At 46.8% G+C, this 16,171-nt stretch overlaps 1 protein-coding gene across 1 annotated transcript; it reads left to right on the forward strand.

The window, feature by feature from the left end:
• Positions 1-10,820: 10,820 nt before the first annotated feature.
• On the forward strand, positions 10,821-13,218 carry LOC142584984 (innexin inx2-like). The gene has a single exon (XM_075695387.1). The coding sequence runs from the start codon at positions 10,927-10,929 to the stop codon at positions 12,049-12,051; it is 1,125 nt and encodes a 374-aa protein (XP_075551502.1). The 5' UTR covers positions 10,821-10,926; the 3' UTR covers positions 12,052-13,218.
• The last annotated feature ends 2,953 nt before the right edge of the window (positions 13,219-16,171 follow it).

The raw sequence follows: 16,171 nt of genomic DNA on the forward strand, positions 1-16,171 counted from the left end.
AGACGGAGTTTAGCTCACGGGCCCTTTGGAGGCGCCGCGACGCGAGTTTTGTCTTTTTTGGAGCGGTCGAGAGGGGCTCGCCGCGCCTTACGCGCTAGTGGCACCGTCTTGCTGGTTGTTGTATCCATCGCCTCTTGCGAGGCGCCGGACAGGCGCTCTTCCGAGCGCTGTGTTTGACGTGAAGGCCTCGGCACGTTGGACGATACCTTTGAGACCACCTGCCCGGATGTCGATGGTCGCTTCTTCTGGGGTGGCGGAGCAACGCTAGCTGCAACCGCCGGGGGGCCGGATGGCATCACCGCCGGCTCACTGGGTGTGGGCCGGACAGCCGCCGGAAGCCGTTGTGTCGCCACCCGCTGACGCGTCACTTGGCCAAATGTGTTTGACAGGTAGGATACCCGCCTGCGTGCCTCCTTGAAAGTTATGTTTTCTTTTACTTTTATCGTCACAATTTCTTTTTATTTTTTTTTTCCAGGAAAGGCACGACCGCGAGTATGCGGCGTGCTCCCCTTCACAGTTTACACAATGGAGAGTGTTCTCGCAAGCTTCAGGGGTATGTTCATGGGAACTGCATTTCGCACAAATTTGACGGCCTCGGCAGCTCTGCAAACTGTGGTCGAAACGTTGGCATTTGAAACATCTGAGGGGGTTGGGCACATATGGCCAAACACAGAGCTTCATGTACCCTGCCTCGGTTGACTCGTGATAATCACCGAAGGTGATTATCAAGTGTTTTGTTTGGATTTATTTGCCATCTCGCCTCATCCTAATTCTTTTGACATTTATAACATTCTGTTCACTGAAGCCCCCCAAGAGTTCAGCCTCAGTGAGCTCCAACAAATCATCGTCGGAGACAACACCGCGGGTGGTGTTCATCGTGCGGTGCGGGGTTACTACTACTTGGGTCTCCCCAAATGATACTAGTTTAGACAATTTCTCAAATTGCTTCTGATCGCGGAGCTCCAAGAGGAGGTCAACGCAAGCCATCCTCGACGCCTTATAACCTGGACCAAAAACTTCGGTAAGAGACTTTGATACAAGGCATGGTGAGATTGTTCGCACTAACTTATCCGGTTTTTCAGAATGAATCCCGTTGAAACAAGGAAAAGATTCTTTTTGCCGACCAAAAAACTGGAATACTTCATCGGTGCGCCCTCTTTTCTGAGGGCGATCAGGGAGTGAGGGGAAGGAGCTAGCTATAAAGATATGTGGAGATTTCGGTAGTAACGCCGGCCACCAACTGTGGAGTCCTACAAGGGGACGCTGCAGGACCTGTGAAACACGGCCTTGATATGCCAGCTGTACATTACCACTATAACGAAATATGAAATAACCTAGGTTGGCTATTCACACAAGGTTAACCCTTGCTGCCTGGAAAAATTGGAAGTGAAGACAGGGGAAGACGGGAAAGATGGAAAGTGAGATAAAGACGAAGGTTGGAGGGAGAGAGAGACAGGAAAAGGAAACTACCGATTTGCCCCGGGTGGGTCCGTCCGGGGGTGCCGTCTGTGTGAAGCAGAGGCCAAAGAGGTGTGTTGCCTCCACCAGGGGGCCTTAAAGGTCCTAACGCTCGGCACCTGCTTAACCCCCAGGAACCCCCTTTCCCCACACACGGCTAAGCCACGCACGGCTACACGCGGGAGGGTCCGACCCTCATGTGCTCGGGTACGTGGTGTCGCAACACACCAAACGCCTACTCACACAGACGCCCCTGCGGGGTACTCGGCTTGTTCTTCGGCCGTGCGCACTAATACGTAGTCTTCCCACTTTCCTCATTTTTGTTGGATTCGCAACTGTTGTAGTGAGAGTAAGAGCGAGTGCGAGAGAAAAAATGTAGGGGCTTTTGCGCATTGAATATCTGACTTTGCCTAGGTACTACGGAGGAGAGGTTTCTGTGCTCGTGTTGTATGCAGTTGTCTCTAGTCGCGGCCCGGGCGTTCCCGTGGGTCACCGTATAGTGAAAGCCATCTGCGACGGGGACGGAGTCCGGCAGCGCGCTGTGTTTTCCCGGCTTAGTTCGCGTTGATGCGAGACGTAGCACAAAAGTCAATTCGCTCGCTGGTGCCGCCGCGCTTCCTCACCCCAGCGTTTCGACAGCGAGTTCCCGTGGTCATCGAGTGAGATGTGTTCATGTTTGCTCGTGCGCGTGCAACACCATGTTTGTTAGTTTAGTTAGTATGCATGTCTATGTTTACAAGCTTATACGACCGATAAAACTAATATCATTACTTCGCATAGCTAGCTGCCCAATAATTTGCTATCGCAATTGATGTCTCGCCTTTCGGGCGAAACTGCGACTTTTTTTCTCTCGCACCCGCATGTAGTCATGCCTGCGCAAAAGCGGCTGGCGATTCCTGAAATGAGACACTCATACGTTCCGAAGTGTAAGATCCCTAATAAAACAAGTTTCCAAGGTAGCGCCACTCTTCCTTTCCTGCTCGTTTTCTCATCGAACCTCCTCCTGATCACTGTACGGAAGCGCCCCCAAGAAAGCTCAAAACTAGTAAGGGCACGCATAAAGATAGGGATATTTGTTATTCGCTTTCACATCGGTTATGATTACTTCTTTCATAAAAGCGTTATTTAACACACAGAGTAAGTATTCGTTTAGTTTATAGTACAAGGTATATTATATAAAGAAGCATAATCTGTGCAGTCTAACTGCCAACACTGTGCAGGTTGTATTTTACACCACTAGCAATGGTATCTCGCATGCTTCCTCGCGCGCGCCCGCTTCGGTTCAAATTCACGCTTGTTGCTTACTATCTACTCCCACGGCAAGAAATAAATGGTGAAGTGAGTCACAGCTTACTCTCATCTCATGCTGAGTGAAGGACATTAGACATGTTTTATGGTTATTAATATTACATATTTTAAGCCCATGTCTTCGTCCAGCGGCTCTGTTCCCCGCCTATGCGGCGGCGCTGCCGTGAAGGAACTAACCCTAAAGGCGGTTTCGCGGCATTGCGCATTGCGCTGCCATGAAACTACACTTTCAGGAAAAATTCTCACTGCCGTGAAGCCACACTTCAAGTCATAATTCCCAAATAATTCGCACCCCAAGTTGGTTGTTAAATTTAAAGAAAGTAAGGTTTTGGTGTGTTCTGTACGCTTAGAAATATGGTAAATTTTAAAACATCATAGACTGCTTTGGTATTCATGAGCAAGTCGCAGTGGAAAACTCATAGCCTAGACAAGGCAAGGACGTATTCGTTTACAGTAGCTTACTGATTTCTGTAAGCCGCACGGCCGATGTGAATAGAATTGCGCTGATGCGGCACTAAGCCGTAACTTTGGTGGCCAACAGCCCACGAAACAGCGCAGGTTAGGCCTAACCGCCAAGGCAATTAGTGTCAAGCCGTCGCGGGAAGTTTGCCTCTCGTCGGTTTTGGGCCCCAGATCATTTTCGCTGGCCAGTCTGAGGACTACAAAAGGGGCAAGCGTGCCTGTCAAGTTCGTCTGTGCGCTTACAGAAGCTCCTGCTACAAGAAAAAAAAAAGAAATTGGCTAGATCACACCTATAATGTGAGTGGAGTGACAAGAAGTGAAGAATTAATCCAGAGCACGAAACAGATACGTATCCTTGGTTACAGATCTATAGCGCCGAAACCATTTCGGGGAGCAGCATAGTCAACTTATCCATACTCGTTTATTTCCTTCTGAACTGAAGCTTGGCAAAGTCATCCCAGTTTTTTCTTTTTTAAATGCGATAGCTCCTTATTGCAGAACTACAGACCTATTTGCATTCTACCGTTCTTTGGAAAAGTTATTGAGAAACTAATTGAAATACGGCTAATGAAATACCGTTCTAAATTTAATATCCTTTCTGCATGCCAGTTGGGTTTTCGCCATGGATATTTCACAGAGCTGGCACTTATTCATCTTACGGGCCAACTAGAAAAATTAATCGGCGAGGGATTTCTCGCCGCCCCAGTTATTAAGGACCTAACGCAAGCATTTGATAGCATAAATCATAATATCCTAAGTTCGAAGCAATTGGCATTTGCGGTCCTGCCCTTTCGCTCCTAAAAAGCTACTCATATAACCAAGTTCAAGTTGTTTCTGTTTCCAGTGTTTATTCTCCGCAGCGAACTACTAACATCGGCGTGCCCCATGGCTCCATCCTGGCGCCAGTTCTGTTTATGGTTTATATTAATGATTTACTTACTTGTCTTTCTTCTACAAAATGCATTCTGCACGCTGATAATACCACAATATTCACCTTTCATAAGGATATCTCATCTCTCGTTAATAAGCTAAATGCTGCCTTAGAAAACATTCTAAGGTTCTGTAATGCTAACATGTTATCTATTAATCAGCGAAAAATAGCTTCCATTCCACCTATCAGTTTTGGTCCTCACTGCCTTCATCCAAGTTCATATTAATCCTTCCTTGCGTTGCTCAGTGGCTATGGTGTTGGGCTGCTGAGAACGAGGATCGAATCCCGGCCACGGCGGCCGCATTTCGATGAGGGCGAAATGCGAAAACACCCGTGTACTTAGATTTAGGCGCACGTTGAAGAACCCCAGGTGGTCGAAATTTCTAGAGCTCTCCACTACGGCGTGCCTCATAATCGGAAAGTGGTTTTGGCACGTAAGACCCCATAATTTAATTTAATTTGAATCTTTCCTTGGTATTATACTTGATTGTAATCTGAAATATCACAATCATATCGCTCACGTAAAAAAGAAGATAGCCTACTGTATGCGCATCTTAGTTAAAGCACGCCCTTACTTCACACGTACCCACATTGCTCTCCCTTTACCCCTATTTTGTCCGCTCTCATATTACTTACGGTATATTATATTGGTAAACCCCTATAATACTCATATTGCGTCTCTACAGACAGTTAAGAACCGAGCCATCAGAATAATTACTGGTAGTTCACGCTTTTCCAATGCCACTTCCTTACTACACGAGAATAACATCCTTACCATTTCTGAGCTCACTAAATACAACCTAGGTATTTTTTTCTACAGATTTGTGCATAATGAGCTACCATCAATCACATTTCCACCACATAACCTGACAATTCATAGTACCACCAGACTCGCGTTGGATAACAATTTTCTTTTACCAAGAATCAACATTAACTACGGTAAACAAACCGTGGAATTCACTTTCATATCAGTATGGAACACTCTTCCTCTGATAATGAAAAACGCAAGATCTTTACACCAATTCAAAAGGGAACTAAAATGCATTTAGTATTGACAGACTAATGAAAAAACTTACTGTAACCGTTTTTCTGTCCGTCTTTTTCGTTTTTTTCCTATTTGTTTGTTTTTGTTCTTGTAAATAAATTACTCGTACTTTCTTCCCATACAATCCTTCTTGCTACCATTAGATAAGCTAAACCTTGTTATTATTTGTAATTAATTCTGTATTTTGCTCTGTTAACGTTCATTTCCTGTTGCTTGTATACTACCTTATTATATGCTACTGTTGCTTTGAGATGTCAACTATCATGACTGTTCTTGTACAGGAGCTCCCGATGCAGTCTTTGACTATGGGACCTCCTCATGCATCTCCTTGTTCTGCATTTCATTCTTCTGCTTCATTGGGTCACTTGTAATGTGACCCAACTTCTAACGATAAATTCTGAATCTGATTCTGATTCTGAAACGGAGGCATACGTTACCTGTGACTCTCATCTTCGTGGAAAGTTTGGAAATTTCCTCGCCAACAGGTAGATAGATACGATGATTTGCACTGGTGCAGTCTTGTGTGTCCGCCGACGTCGGCGCTGCGGTGGATATCGCTGTATTGCTCCTTCATGTACCATATCATTGAACAAAAAGCTTGTACGCACCACTAACATGCGGCTACGCGTGCTCTATCTTGTAAGCGATGTGCGGCGGCAAAACAGTCTAGGCGCGCCGAGGGCTGATGGCCTCGTGCGAGCTGTGTTGTTCTCGTCGCTTAGTTCCCGTGGAAGCGTGAGGCATCACCAAGGGCAGTACGTTCGCTACTGCTGCCGCTCTTCCTCGCGCCAGCGTCTTGACAGCGTGTGTCCGCGGTCATCGAGTAAGAATGTGTTCACGCCTGCCTATGCGCGCGTGACACTATGATTGTTAATTTAGTTAGTCGGCGAATGTTTGCACGTTTATACGGCCGATAAACCTACTATCTTTACTTCGTACAATGTCTAAATGCTCCTCCTTACGGGCGAAACTGCGACTTGTCCTGTTCTCCTGCTTCACGTTTTTTTTTTTTCTACTTCGCGCCAAGAAGCGTACGTTTAGTAAGTCTAAACACCAACTTGGCCATGAACAAGTAGTTTTGAACATACCTGCAGGACCGTTATGGTATTCATGAGCCCATGACGTCTGAAGAGAAGACCTTATATATGCATGCACGTGCAGGAACGTACTCATACTATGTACGTAAGCTATGGAGAGGTAGCTAGCTGGATGACAATAAGTCGATTATTATAAATTTCTTGTCATGCTAGGTACGCCTTGCATCAATTATAGTTCAGCTGGAGCCTGTACCACATTATTGAGGTACGTTAGACTTTAGAAAGAAGGCTACACTACGCCCTCGGCAGTGTTTCCTGTAAACTCTAGCCACTTTATAACCGGAGGGTGTTATTTACTCATCGCATAAGTCATCGTGTACTGCAGCCCAGTGGCACAGACGGGGGGGGGGGAGGGGGGGGGCATACCGGTAACGTGCCCCCACCCTCCGAAATGTCTTTGTTAGTATGCCGCCTGACCAGCTCCCCCACTATATCCCCGTCCATGGACAATTGCGCAGCTCCGCCCCCCCCCCCCTCTCACCAGAAGAATAAATAAATGAGTAGGCTCCGTCACGCCTATAATATGAGTTGAGCGATAATAAGTAAGCGCGAAGAAGTCAGTAAGCTTTCTCAGACTCCTCCTGTAATATTGACAACCTGCACATTGATTTGAGAAAAACGAAAGTAACAATTCGCGAGCGGGACAGGAAGTGGGAGCACCTAACGCGCACTCAGAAACTTCGACAAGTTAGCTGGTGGATTCATCCCAGCTGTCACGCACATTCTCAATAAACGTGTCGTCAAAGCGTATGCGTACCTATATTGTCCGTATTATTCTGATATATTATTGCGAAATGGCGTGGTCGCAGCCTATAGCTTCTTACGGATAGCGCGGACACGGTTTTAGAAGTCTTCTCTAATAGTATAATCAACGTTTTTGAGCTTGGATGAGCTTTGCAGCCCCCCCCCCCCTTTCTTTTTTTGTGTAGTCGGCGCCTACGACCCAAAGCGCTCCTCTCAACTCCATGTAAAGACACATTAATTAAATTAACGTATTTGGTGCAGCATACAACGTAACTGTCGTGCCCAATGCATTTACTTGCATTGCACGTCCTAAAAAGGAGACATGAGCCGTCGGTTGATACAACCAAATCTCCCGCCGACATTACTGCTTCTCTGAATAGCTACGCGATGGCGACACTACCCCGCTAGACATCGACAGTCTGGTTTAGTTTTCGTCTCATTCCATGCTAGGTATGCACATAATTTTGCACGCAGGCAGAAACCTTCGCATACAAACAGATAATTTTCTTCAAATCCAAAACATCTCACAAGAATTTATGTATCCACGCGCACATGACGACGTGTCCTGCGCAGTATCTTGTCCAGTTTCGGTAAGGTGCAAGTGAAAACACCTTGCCATGACAAATTGATTTAAGAATTTTCGAAGATGAATTCAGCTTAGGAGAAGGCATTTTGCACCACTGTAACCGAGCTGCAAATAATTGATCACTGATTTAATATTCCCAGTTAGCACAGCTGGTTCTTTTAATGCGATCAGCCTTCTGTGGGGACTTCACCCAGTTTGCGGTATGTGCCTAACCTCCTTCCCATACCTATAGTAGTGACACTTGTACAGATTGGCGACGTTACATAAAAATGTAACCGATTACAATTACAATTACTTCATTTAAAAAATGACTCGCCGTCCCAGCCCTGCTAAAGTGAATGTCCAGCGAAGCTGTTGAAAAATCATAAGCCCCAACACTCAGTGAAAGTGGATGACTAGCGAAGCTGTGTAGCACACGACAAAGAGGAGGCACAGAATTTTGAACAAATGTGCGAACACATTTTTATCACTGGTCATCGTGACGAAAGGTACGCACACAGATTTATTTTTATACATCCGCGTTCATTCGTGTTATACATTCCTTATATACATTCGTGTTTTCATTTCGCGATATACTAAGCCAAAGAATTTGAGACCGGAATCACTGCACCCACTGGCAGTGGGCCAGTGCCGTCAGCGCCTTCGCAGAGTGAGGGGCAGTATGGGAACGCTGGCATGACGAGAGGCAATGGAGCCAGCTGTGCAAGAAGACGACGACGACGACGAACGCGCGAGAAGTGGCATGAGTCTTCGCTGCATGATTGTGATGGTTTCTGCTCACACAGATTTGTTGACGGACACTAAAAATCTACGGAACCCTAGCCACAAACAGCTTCGCTGCAAAACCATTACAACTGCTGAGGGGGTATGCAATGCTTTATTGCTTTAAAGTAATGGTAGTAACGGTAATTTTGACAGCACGCCGCCGCTGGTCGTATTGTCCTTTCTTTTTCCCTTTGCCGTTGCTCGTATTCACGCTGCTCCTTGGGAGTGCTATGTGTTGCCTGCCCATAACGGTGCTGCAACAACAATGAAATCAGTCGCTAGGCTGGCTCTTTTGTATAAGAAAGGCTAGTGACGTCACTTCGCACGTCGCAAGTTGCCGTCACCGCGGCAGCTTGCGCAACAGTAGTATTTACAGGGAAACGTACGCGGGGAGCACTACGTACTTCGCATTGTTACCAGGAGCACCTTATGAAATTATGTAGATCTTTGTGTTATTTCGAGCGTGAAAGAAGCCCGCGAATACACGCAAAGTGCGTCGAGCGGCCAGTCAGGGGTCAATCTTGCGTGCATTTACGGGCATCTTTCACGCTCGGAAATAGTTTTTATGTAGCACGTACTGGGGGGGGGGGGGAGCAACAGAAAGCTGTATCGGGAGTTTGTCATGTCGCTCGGCAATTTTCTCAATGACCCTTTTCATCGAATTATAATATTTGAGAAGTTGATTGATTAATTAAGGCTAATTATCTAATTAGGCACCATAAAAATATAGTCTGACTATTTTCAAGCAATGGCAAACAACATTGCCTTTGTTCTGTCCAGCTACGCGGTATTTGCATATTTTAAACCTCTGTATAAGGTTTTCGAAAACCTTATACACCCTGTATAAGGTTTTCGCACAACAATACAAGCTCCAGCAAAGAAAAAAAGAAACGTTAGGCAGAGCCCACGCATTATGGGAATCTATATTGTGAAAAGCATTTTGCAAGTATCTCTCTCTAGCATCGTTTGGGGTTCCGCAATGTAGTACAAGGCGCGTGCCTGTGTAAGGCGAGCAACTGTGTGTATGATGGGTGTATGTATATATGTGACGACAACAGTAACGCGATGGCACTAAAATGACAGTAAGATGACAACGGCGACGACGATGGCGTGACAACTGATTTATTGTACTCTGTCGAAAAAGCCGTGGAACCTGTTCCGTTACGATATGGGTCGATCCCGAATACGGTGTAGTGCCACGTGGCGTCTCAAAGCTCGATCAAGCTGCCAGAGGGAAGCACTGGGAAAAGTGGGCTGATCCTGGAGACGGAGGGAGAGGGGGGTGCAATGTAACATGGCAAAGAATACTTCGCATTAGAAATGCGGTTGCGCAGAATAGGCCTCCCCTGGTCTTTCTCACTCCGGAAAATGGACGAAAGCAGACGGGAACTATATAGTAACTGCTCAGTCCACTTCCCTGTTCCGATCCCGTCAATTACACTTTGTGCATGTACTGCGGTTCGCCAACATGCCCAGAGGTGCACAAGTATGCACTGTTCGACCATCTTGTAAAATAATGTTGTTTTATTGCAAGGCATAACACAAACTAGACGTACAGCAGCAAGATGGGAAGCTGGGACTGTGTGTGTGTTCACATAGTGTGCTACATGCACTGCATGCACTGCATGCCAAAACGGACATCTCGTTTTGTCTTGTAGCCTCGTCGTTGTAGTCGGCAGGTTATATGCACTGGTCTTCGTTCTTTCGCGGCAATATTATACAATGATTGAATGATTCGAATCCCACAATGGATAGCAAGACTTGTGCAACATTCGCTGATGATGGTTGGTGGTTTCGTTTGGGGAACCTTTGATGCGTTTGGGGAAGCTTTCAATCGCTCAGCAATTTTTGGCGTGGGTAAACAGCGACAAAGTTATACAGCCAAAATGAATGTTTCTTAAGATAATCGAGTAGAGATCTAAACGTGAAAAAATCGCTGGCTTTCTCTTGGTCGGAGAGGGAACTAATATCGAGCTCCACGACCCAAAAAGAATTTCGATATTTTGGTAAAGCACGAGCGATATTATGGGATCACGTATACAATCATAGGAGTAAGCCCTTTGACTTGTTTTCTACACTCCTCTCTCTTCTTTAACTTTTTGTTTGTCTGTTCATCTATAAGTCGCGTCGTCCCGCCTGCTTATGGCAAACCGTCTTGTTCATCGGAAACTATGGTTTCATTGCTTTTCTTCATGACCTGAGAAAAAAAGTCTGGCTTTCGGTACTTATATCTAAACTTGAGGGGGATTTTCTGACTTTTACATAATCCGCAGCCTGTTAACCAGGTGACGCCATATCACCTGGGCTTTCCACGTAAACTTGTGCTTTTCTGAGTGTTACATAGTCCTCTGTCTGTTCACCAGGTGACGCCATATCACCTGGGTTGTCGAAGCCCCCGGTACCATGTGCAGCGTATCGGACGGCGAGGCCACAAGATAACACCGATAAGGCAGGGCTCCGCCACTCCACCGGCCGCGTCGCCCACAGCCCCGTCGAGGATCCCGGCAGCCGTGGGCTGAACAACGCCGCCATGGACAAGCTCTTCTTCACCGACTCGTTCAGAAAGATCCTGCGAGTGGGGAAAGTGCAGACAGACAACAATGTCTTCCGGCTCCACTACCGCTTCACGGGGCTGTTCTTGCTCGCCTGTAGCGTGCTCGTCAGCGCAACGCAGTTCTTCGGCAACCCGATCTACTGTGTGGCCCACGACGCTATACCCGAACCGGTGATGAACACCTACTGCTGGGTGGAGGGAACCATCACCCTGCCCCGCTCGCTGAACGCCACAGTGGGCAAGCAGGTCGCCTCGCCAGGTGTCGACCAGCGCCGCATCAAGGACGGTGACGAGGTGATCGAGCACGCGTATTACCAGTGGGTCTGCTTCGTACTCTGCCTGCAGGCCATCATGTTCTACTTTCCGCGCTGGCTCTGGCGGAGCTGGGAGAACGGACGCGTCCAGGCGCTCCTCATGGAGCTGAACAAGCCACTGCTCGAGCACGAGAAGAAGCAGAAGCAGGTGGACGACGTGGTGGACTACTTCTACCGGCACCGAAGCCAGAACCAGTCGTACGCGCTGCGCTTCTTCCTCTGCGAGCTGATCAACTTCGTCAATGTCATCGGCCAAATGTACTTCATCGACAAGTTCCTCGGGGGAATGTTCTCGACTTACGGCGCCGACGTCATCCGCTTCATGAACGAAGACCCCGAAGTGAGGGTGGACCCCATGATTCGCGTCTTCCCCAAGATGACCAAGTGCCGCTTCCACCGGTTCGGTACCTCGGGAGACGTGCAGAAGCACGACTCCATCTGCCTCCTCCCGTTGAACATCATCAACGAGAAGATCTACGTATTTCTGTGGTTCTGGCTCATCATCCTCGCCGTGGTCACGGGAATCGCGCTGTTGTACCGTGTAGTCATCTGTTCGTTCCCCCGCTACCGGTACCTGCTATTGAAGACCCTCAGTCGCATGGTGCAACCCAAGACCATGGATCAGCTGGTGATGAAGGCTGCGTATGGCGACTGGTTCGTACTCTACTTGCTGAAGGACAACATGCAGGCGCACCACTTTCGGGACATCGTGATCAAGCTTTCTCAAAGGCTGGCAACGGAGAAGGACCCGGATTACGTGGACGGAGCGCTCAACTCCTCGGCATAAACCACACCCACCTATCCGACTTCTTGAACTGCATGGCGAAATATGCGGCTCGGTGCGGTACCGTACGTGCAAACATCGGCACGTCATCGAAACTAAGTCGTTCCACACAGTGATCTTTCCGCATATACCACTTCCATACAGACTTGTAATAACTGTGTACATTTGTTCATTTTAATAAGTAAAATGGTACGGTCTGGATTTTATTAGATGGCAGTCAATGACAAGATCGAGCGTCTCATTTTTCTTATATAATTATTTATGAGGCTCCGAATGAGTGCTTCGTAAGCCTCTGAATGCTGATATGAATATGTACTTTTTTGGTAAATGTAAAACAGTTTCAGTGGAACTGAGACTTTTCATTTTGAATTTACATTGTGTTCCAAGTTGTTCAGTGGCTCGCTGACGAAGCATCAGAGTCTACAGCTTCAGAAAAGCAATAAAAGCAGAGACGCTACAGTACTGCCGACTTTAGAGATCTTGAGAGAACGATTCTTTATTCTTGAGAGAACGCACCGACCCTGTGACGCTATCGACTTTAGCTGCTTGTTATGCCCACTCAATATTATTTTTAATTTGCGCATCCACCTTCTCCACTTCAATGCTTGTCTTTCTTTTTTTAATGTGAAACGTGTACCTCGTTACTTAGTGGCACAAACAAGGTTTTCAAGTCACTATAATGCAAATATTTTAGTGTGGGCCGCATCGCAAATCACGAAATGACCGTGTCTTTCTGAACTTCCCAACACACAATATTCTAGCTGTGTTCGTGTTTTGGTGTTCAAAGCAGTGCTCTCGTTCATTACATTTCTGCTTACCAGCACACGCTATGTTTATCACTTTTTTATGCATCTGCATTTGACTAAATGGTATAGAGAATGTGCTTTGAACTGCTCTATGCTTCCTTTCGTAACAAACGATCGGAATTTTGAATCCCGTTCACGCTTCATATATGCTCTGAGTTGCTTCAGTGTTGGTTCCTATATAATGTAACCCTACTGATCTTCACCAAACACTGATTCACGGCCACAAGATAGCGTATGTGCAATATGATCCCATCACTAAACCCAAGCGTCTTGATGGTGATGGTCAACTGTGCTAATTCATCAGTATGTTGTAGAGCCCCTGTTTGGCAGTCGTGCCTGTAGCAATAAACCTACTGCTCCAAGACTGACGCTTTAATGTGAAAATGCATTGATAACTGGCACAGAACACTGATAAAATATCTGTCTTTCGGGGCGTTGAGGTTGCAAATGACAAAACATTGTGGAATGTTACCTCAAATAGATTTAATTAAACAAGTGGCAGAAGCCTACGGCTGTTGCTCTGAGAAATAAAGTAGCCATAATTTTCTGGTTCTTTCGAAGAACAAGTTAGACTGACACAGTGAAGCATGATTGGCAGTTTATTTATTTAATTAATTATTTAACTAATTATTTAATCGTTTTTTATATAGCCCTTAGGAACAGCTACGGAGCCCTCCTCCTCCTCCTCCTCCTCCTCCTATTATTATTATTATTATTATTATTATTATCACAAATTATGCGAAGATCTGCTGTAGCAGATAGCGCAATTCCACATTCGCAGCAAGATTATGGGGAAGTGCACACTCGCGCATTTCATTGCAGGGATCAATCTGCTAAGGAAAGTTGGTATCTTGAAGCAACTTGTAAAAAATGCATTCAGAATATGCGTTTATGTATAAGAGACGAAGTCTGTCATTCTCCTATGCCTGATCATTTAGTTAAATTTTTCTTTTCTAGCGTGATACAGACTGCAGCAAAAAATTGCTGCAGGGAACTTTGGCGCGGCGATCGGTCCGCGCTACCGTGATATAATGACGGTTAGAATGAATTGGTGTAACCTTCGCGCACGAGGCTTCAAACGTACTTGCGTAGTTTATTGCCGTTTATCTTCCTGAGTCTCTAGGAATTCATAACTTTCTAGACGCAGCAAGACAATTAGTCTATCTGCCCACATGCATAATCCTTGAGAATTGTTGTATTTATAACTCAGCATTTTTAAAAAAATGATATGTTTGCAAAGTCACCAAGCGGATCGAGCCCGCCACTACGACGTGCCTCATGATCAGATCGTGTTTTTTTGCACGTAAAACGCCAGAATTGTGTTGCCTATCGTTCCCGTGCTGGCTGAATTACCACACTTGCAGTTTCCGTATACCCTATAGCACCATAATTCCATATATAGTAATTTTTGAAGGAAACATTATGGCTGGTCGTACGGCAAATTTTTCCGTCTGGCGAATGAAGCACCATGCGCAAAGGCAAGGACTGCCGCACTACCATATACCGCTGATCCATGAACGTAGGAGGTCTCAGAGAGAGAGAGACAGAGAGAGAGAGAGAGAGAGAGAGAGGCAAAGGAAAGACAGGAAGGTCAACCAGAGATTATCTCCGGTTGGCTACCCTGTACTGGGGGAGGGGCAAGGGGATGCAATAGGTGAGAAAGAAAGAAGGATAAAAAAAAGGGGGAAAAAAACCTAAGCACACACATGCACGTACACACGAACTATTTCTGTGGGCACTGTCACATAGCCCGCACAGGCGTTCCTAGTCTTACGCAGTGCCACCGTACAGTCCTACGTCACACAGTGTATAGTCACAATTTGTCAGAAAGTCCCGTGTCTTTCAAGTATCGCAGCAGCGCCTTCATAGCGGATCGCGCTGATGTTCGCGTAGACCAGGTTCCAAGGATCTTGTTTTCTGTCATTGGGCGCTTCTCCAGTTTGTCTAAGGTGGCTGAGAGGACTGCTCTTTGTGGGTTAAAACGAGAGCACTGACAAAGAAGATGCTCGATCGTTTCGTTGCACCCACAGAAGTCACACAGTGGGCTGCAGCCATTCGGATAAGGAAAGAGTAGGCATTTGAAAATGCTACTCCAAGCCATAGACGGACAAGAAGGGTGCAGTCACGTCGTGGAAGCTCGGGCGGAATATGGAGCTGTAAATTAGGGTCCAGGGTATGGAGGCGTGCACTTGTGAAATCGGATGAATTCCATTGGGCTAATGTCAGGTCACGCGCAAGTGCGGCAAGTTTGTTCGCTGCGTCGGCTCTCGAGAGAGGAATGGCAACACAGTTGACGCCGTCATGGGCAGATCGGGCAGCTGCGTCTGCTCGATCATTGCCATGTATGCCACAGTGACTAGGCAACCACTGATATATTATATCGTGTCCTTTGTCAACTAGTCGATGGTGGACTTCTCTAATCTCTGCGACGAGCTGCTCATGTGATCCATGGCGCAGAGCTGAGAGTACACTCTGTAGGGCTGCCTTGGAATCACAGAAGACTGACCATGCGTGAGATGGTTCCTCCTTAATGAAATGAAGAGCCGCACGCAGGGCTACCAGTTCAGCAACTGTCGCTGATCATACATGTGACGTCTTTAGCTGTATTTTGACGGATCTTCTTGGTATCACCACAGCGGCAGCTGCGCTTGCAGATGTGACTGAACCATCGATGTAAGCGTGTACGCGGCCACTGTGCACCTCATGTAAATGTTCTAATGTGGCCTGCTTAAGGGCAAACGACGGCATGTTGGCTTTCTTCATGATTCCTGGGATGGTGAGGCGTATGTCAGGTCTGTGCAGGCGCAGTAAAGGTGAGGATGGTTTTGCTGCAGGCATGTAGTTCGATGGCAATGAGGTACGATTGGCATCAATTATAGGACTGAAAGTTGTGTGTGGCCTTTCTGCGGGTAGAGCGGCAAGATGATGAGAAGGTAATCGGGCAACGTGCCGAATATGCGCCCTGAGAGTGTCGTTGCCAAGTACGTTGGTATTGGATGATCTCGAGCTATGAAAATCGTTGACGCTGTAGACGCACACCTCGGAAGACCGAGACACGTCCTTAGGGCTTGAGCTTGTAGTCCCTGGAGTACACGCAGGTTTAGTACCTTTCTATTAGCGTGATTATCTGGCAGATTGTTACATATCGTTCGTTCATTCTTGTTACTGCCCAAACGGATGCCACCTGCGCATGCGCGAATCGCGGAGTGTGCGCAAAGTCGGCCCCCGGCAGAAACGCCAATGTGCAGCGTCAACTGTTCAACGTTGTTTCGTAACGCTGTACACTTCAGTATAGACGGGACCTTAACGACTTTATA

This window comes from Dermacentor variabilis, chromosome 6, assembly GCF_050947875.1.
Source record: "Dermacentor variabilis isolate Ectoservices chromosome 6, ASM5094787v1, whole genome shotgun sequence".
Taxonomy (NCBI): domain Eukaryota; kingdom Metazoa; phylum Arthropoda; class Arachnida; order Ixodida; family Ixodidae; genus Dermacentor; species Dermacentor variabilis.

Coding starts and splice junctions, on each gene's coding strand:
- LOC142584984 (XM_075695387.1), top strand. CDS start 10,927: ATGGACAAGCTCTTCTTCACCGACTCGTTCAGAAAGATCCTGCGAGTG.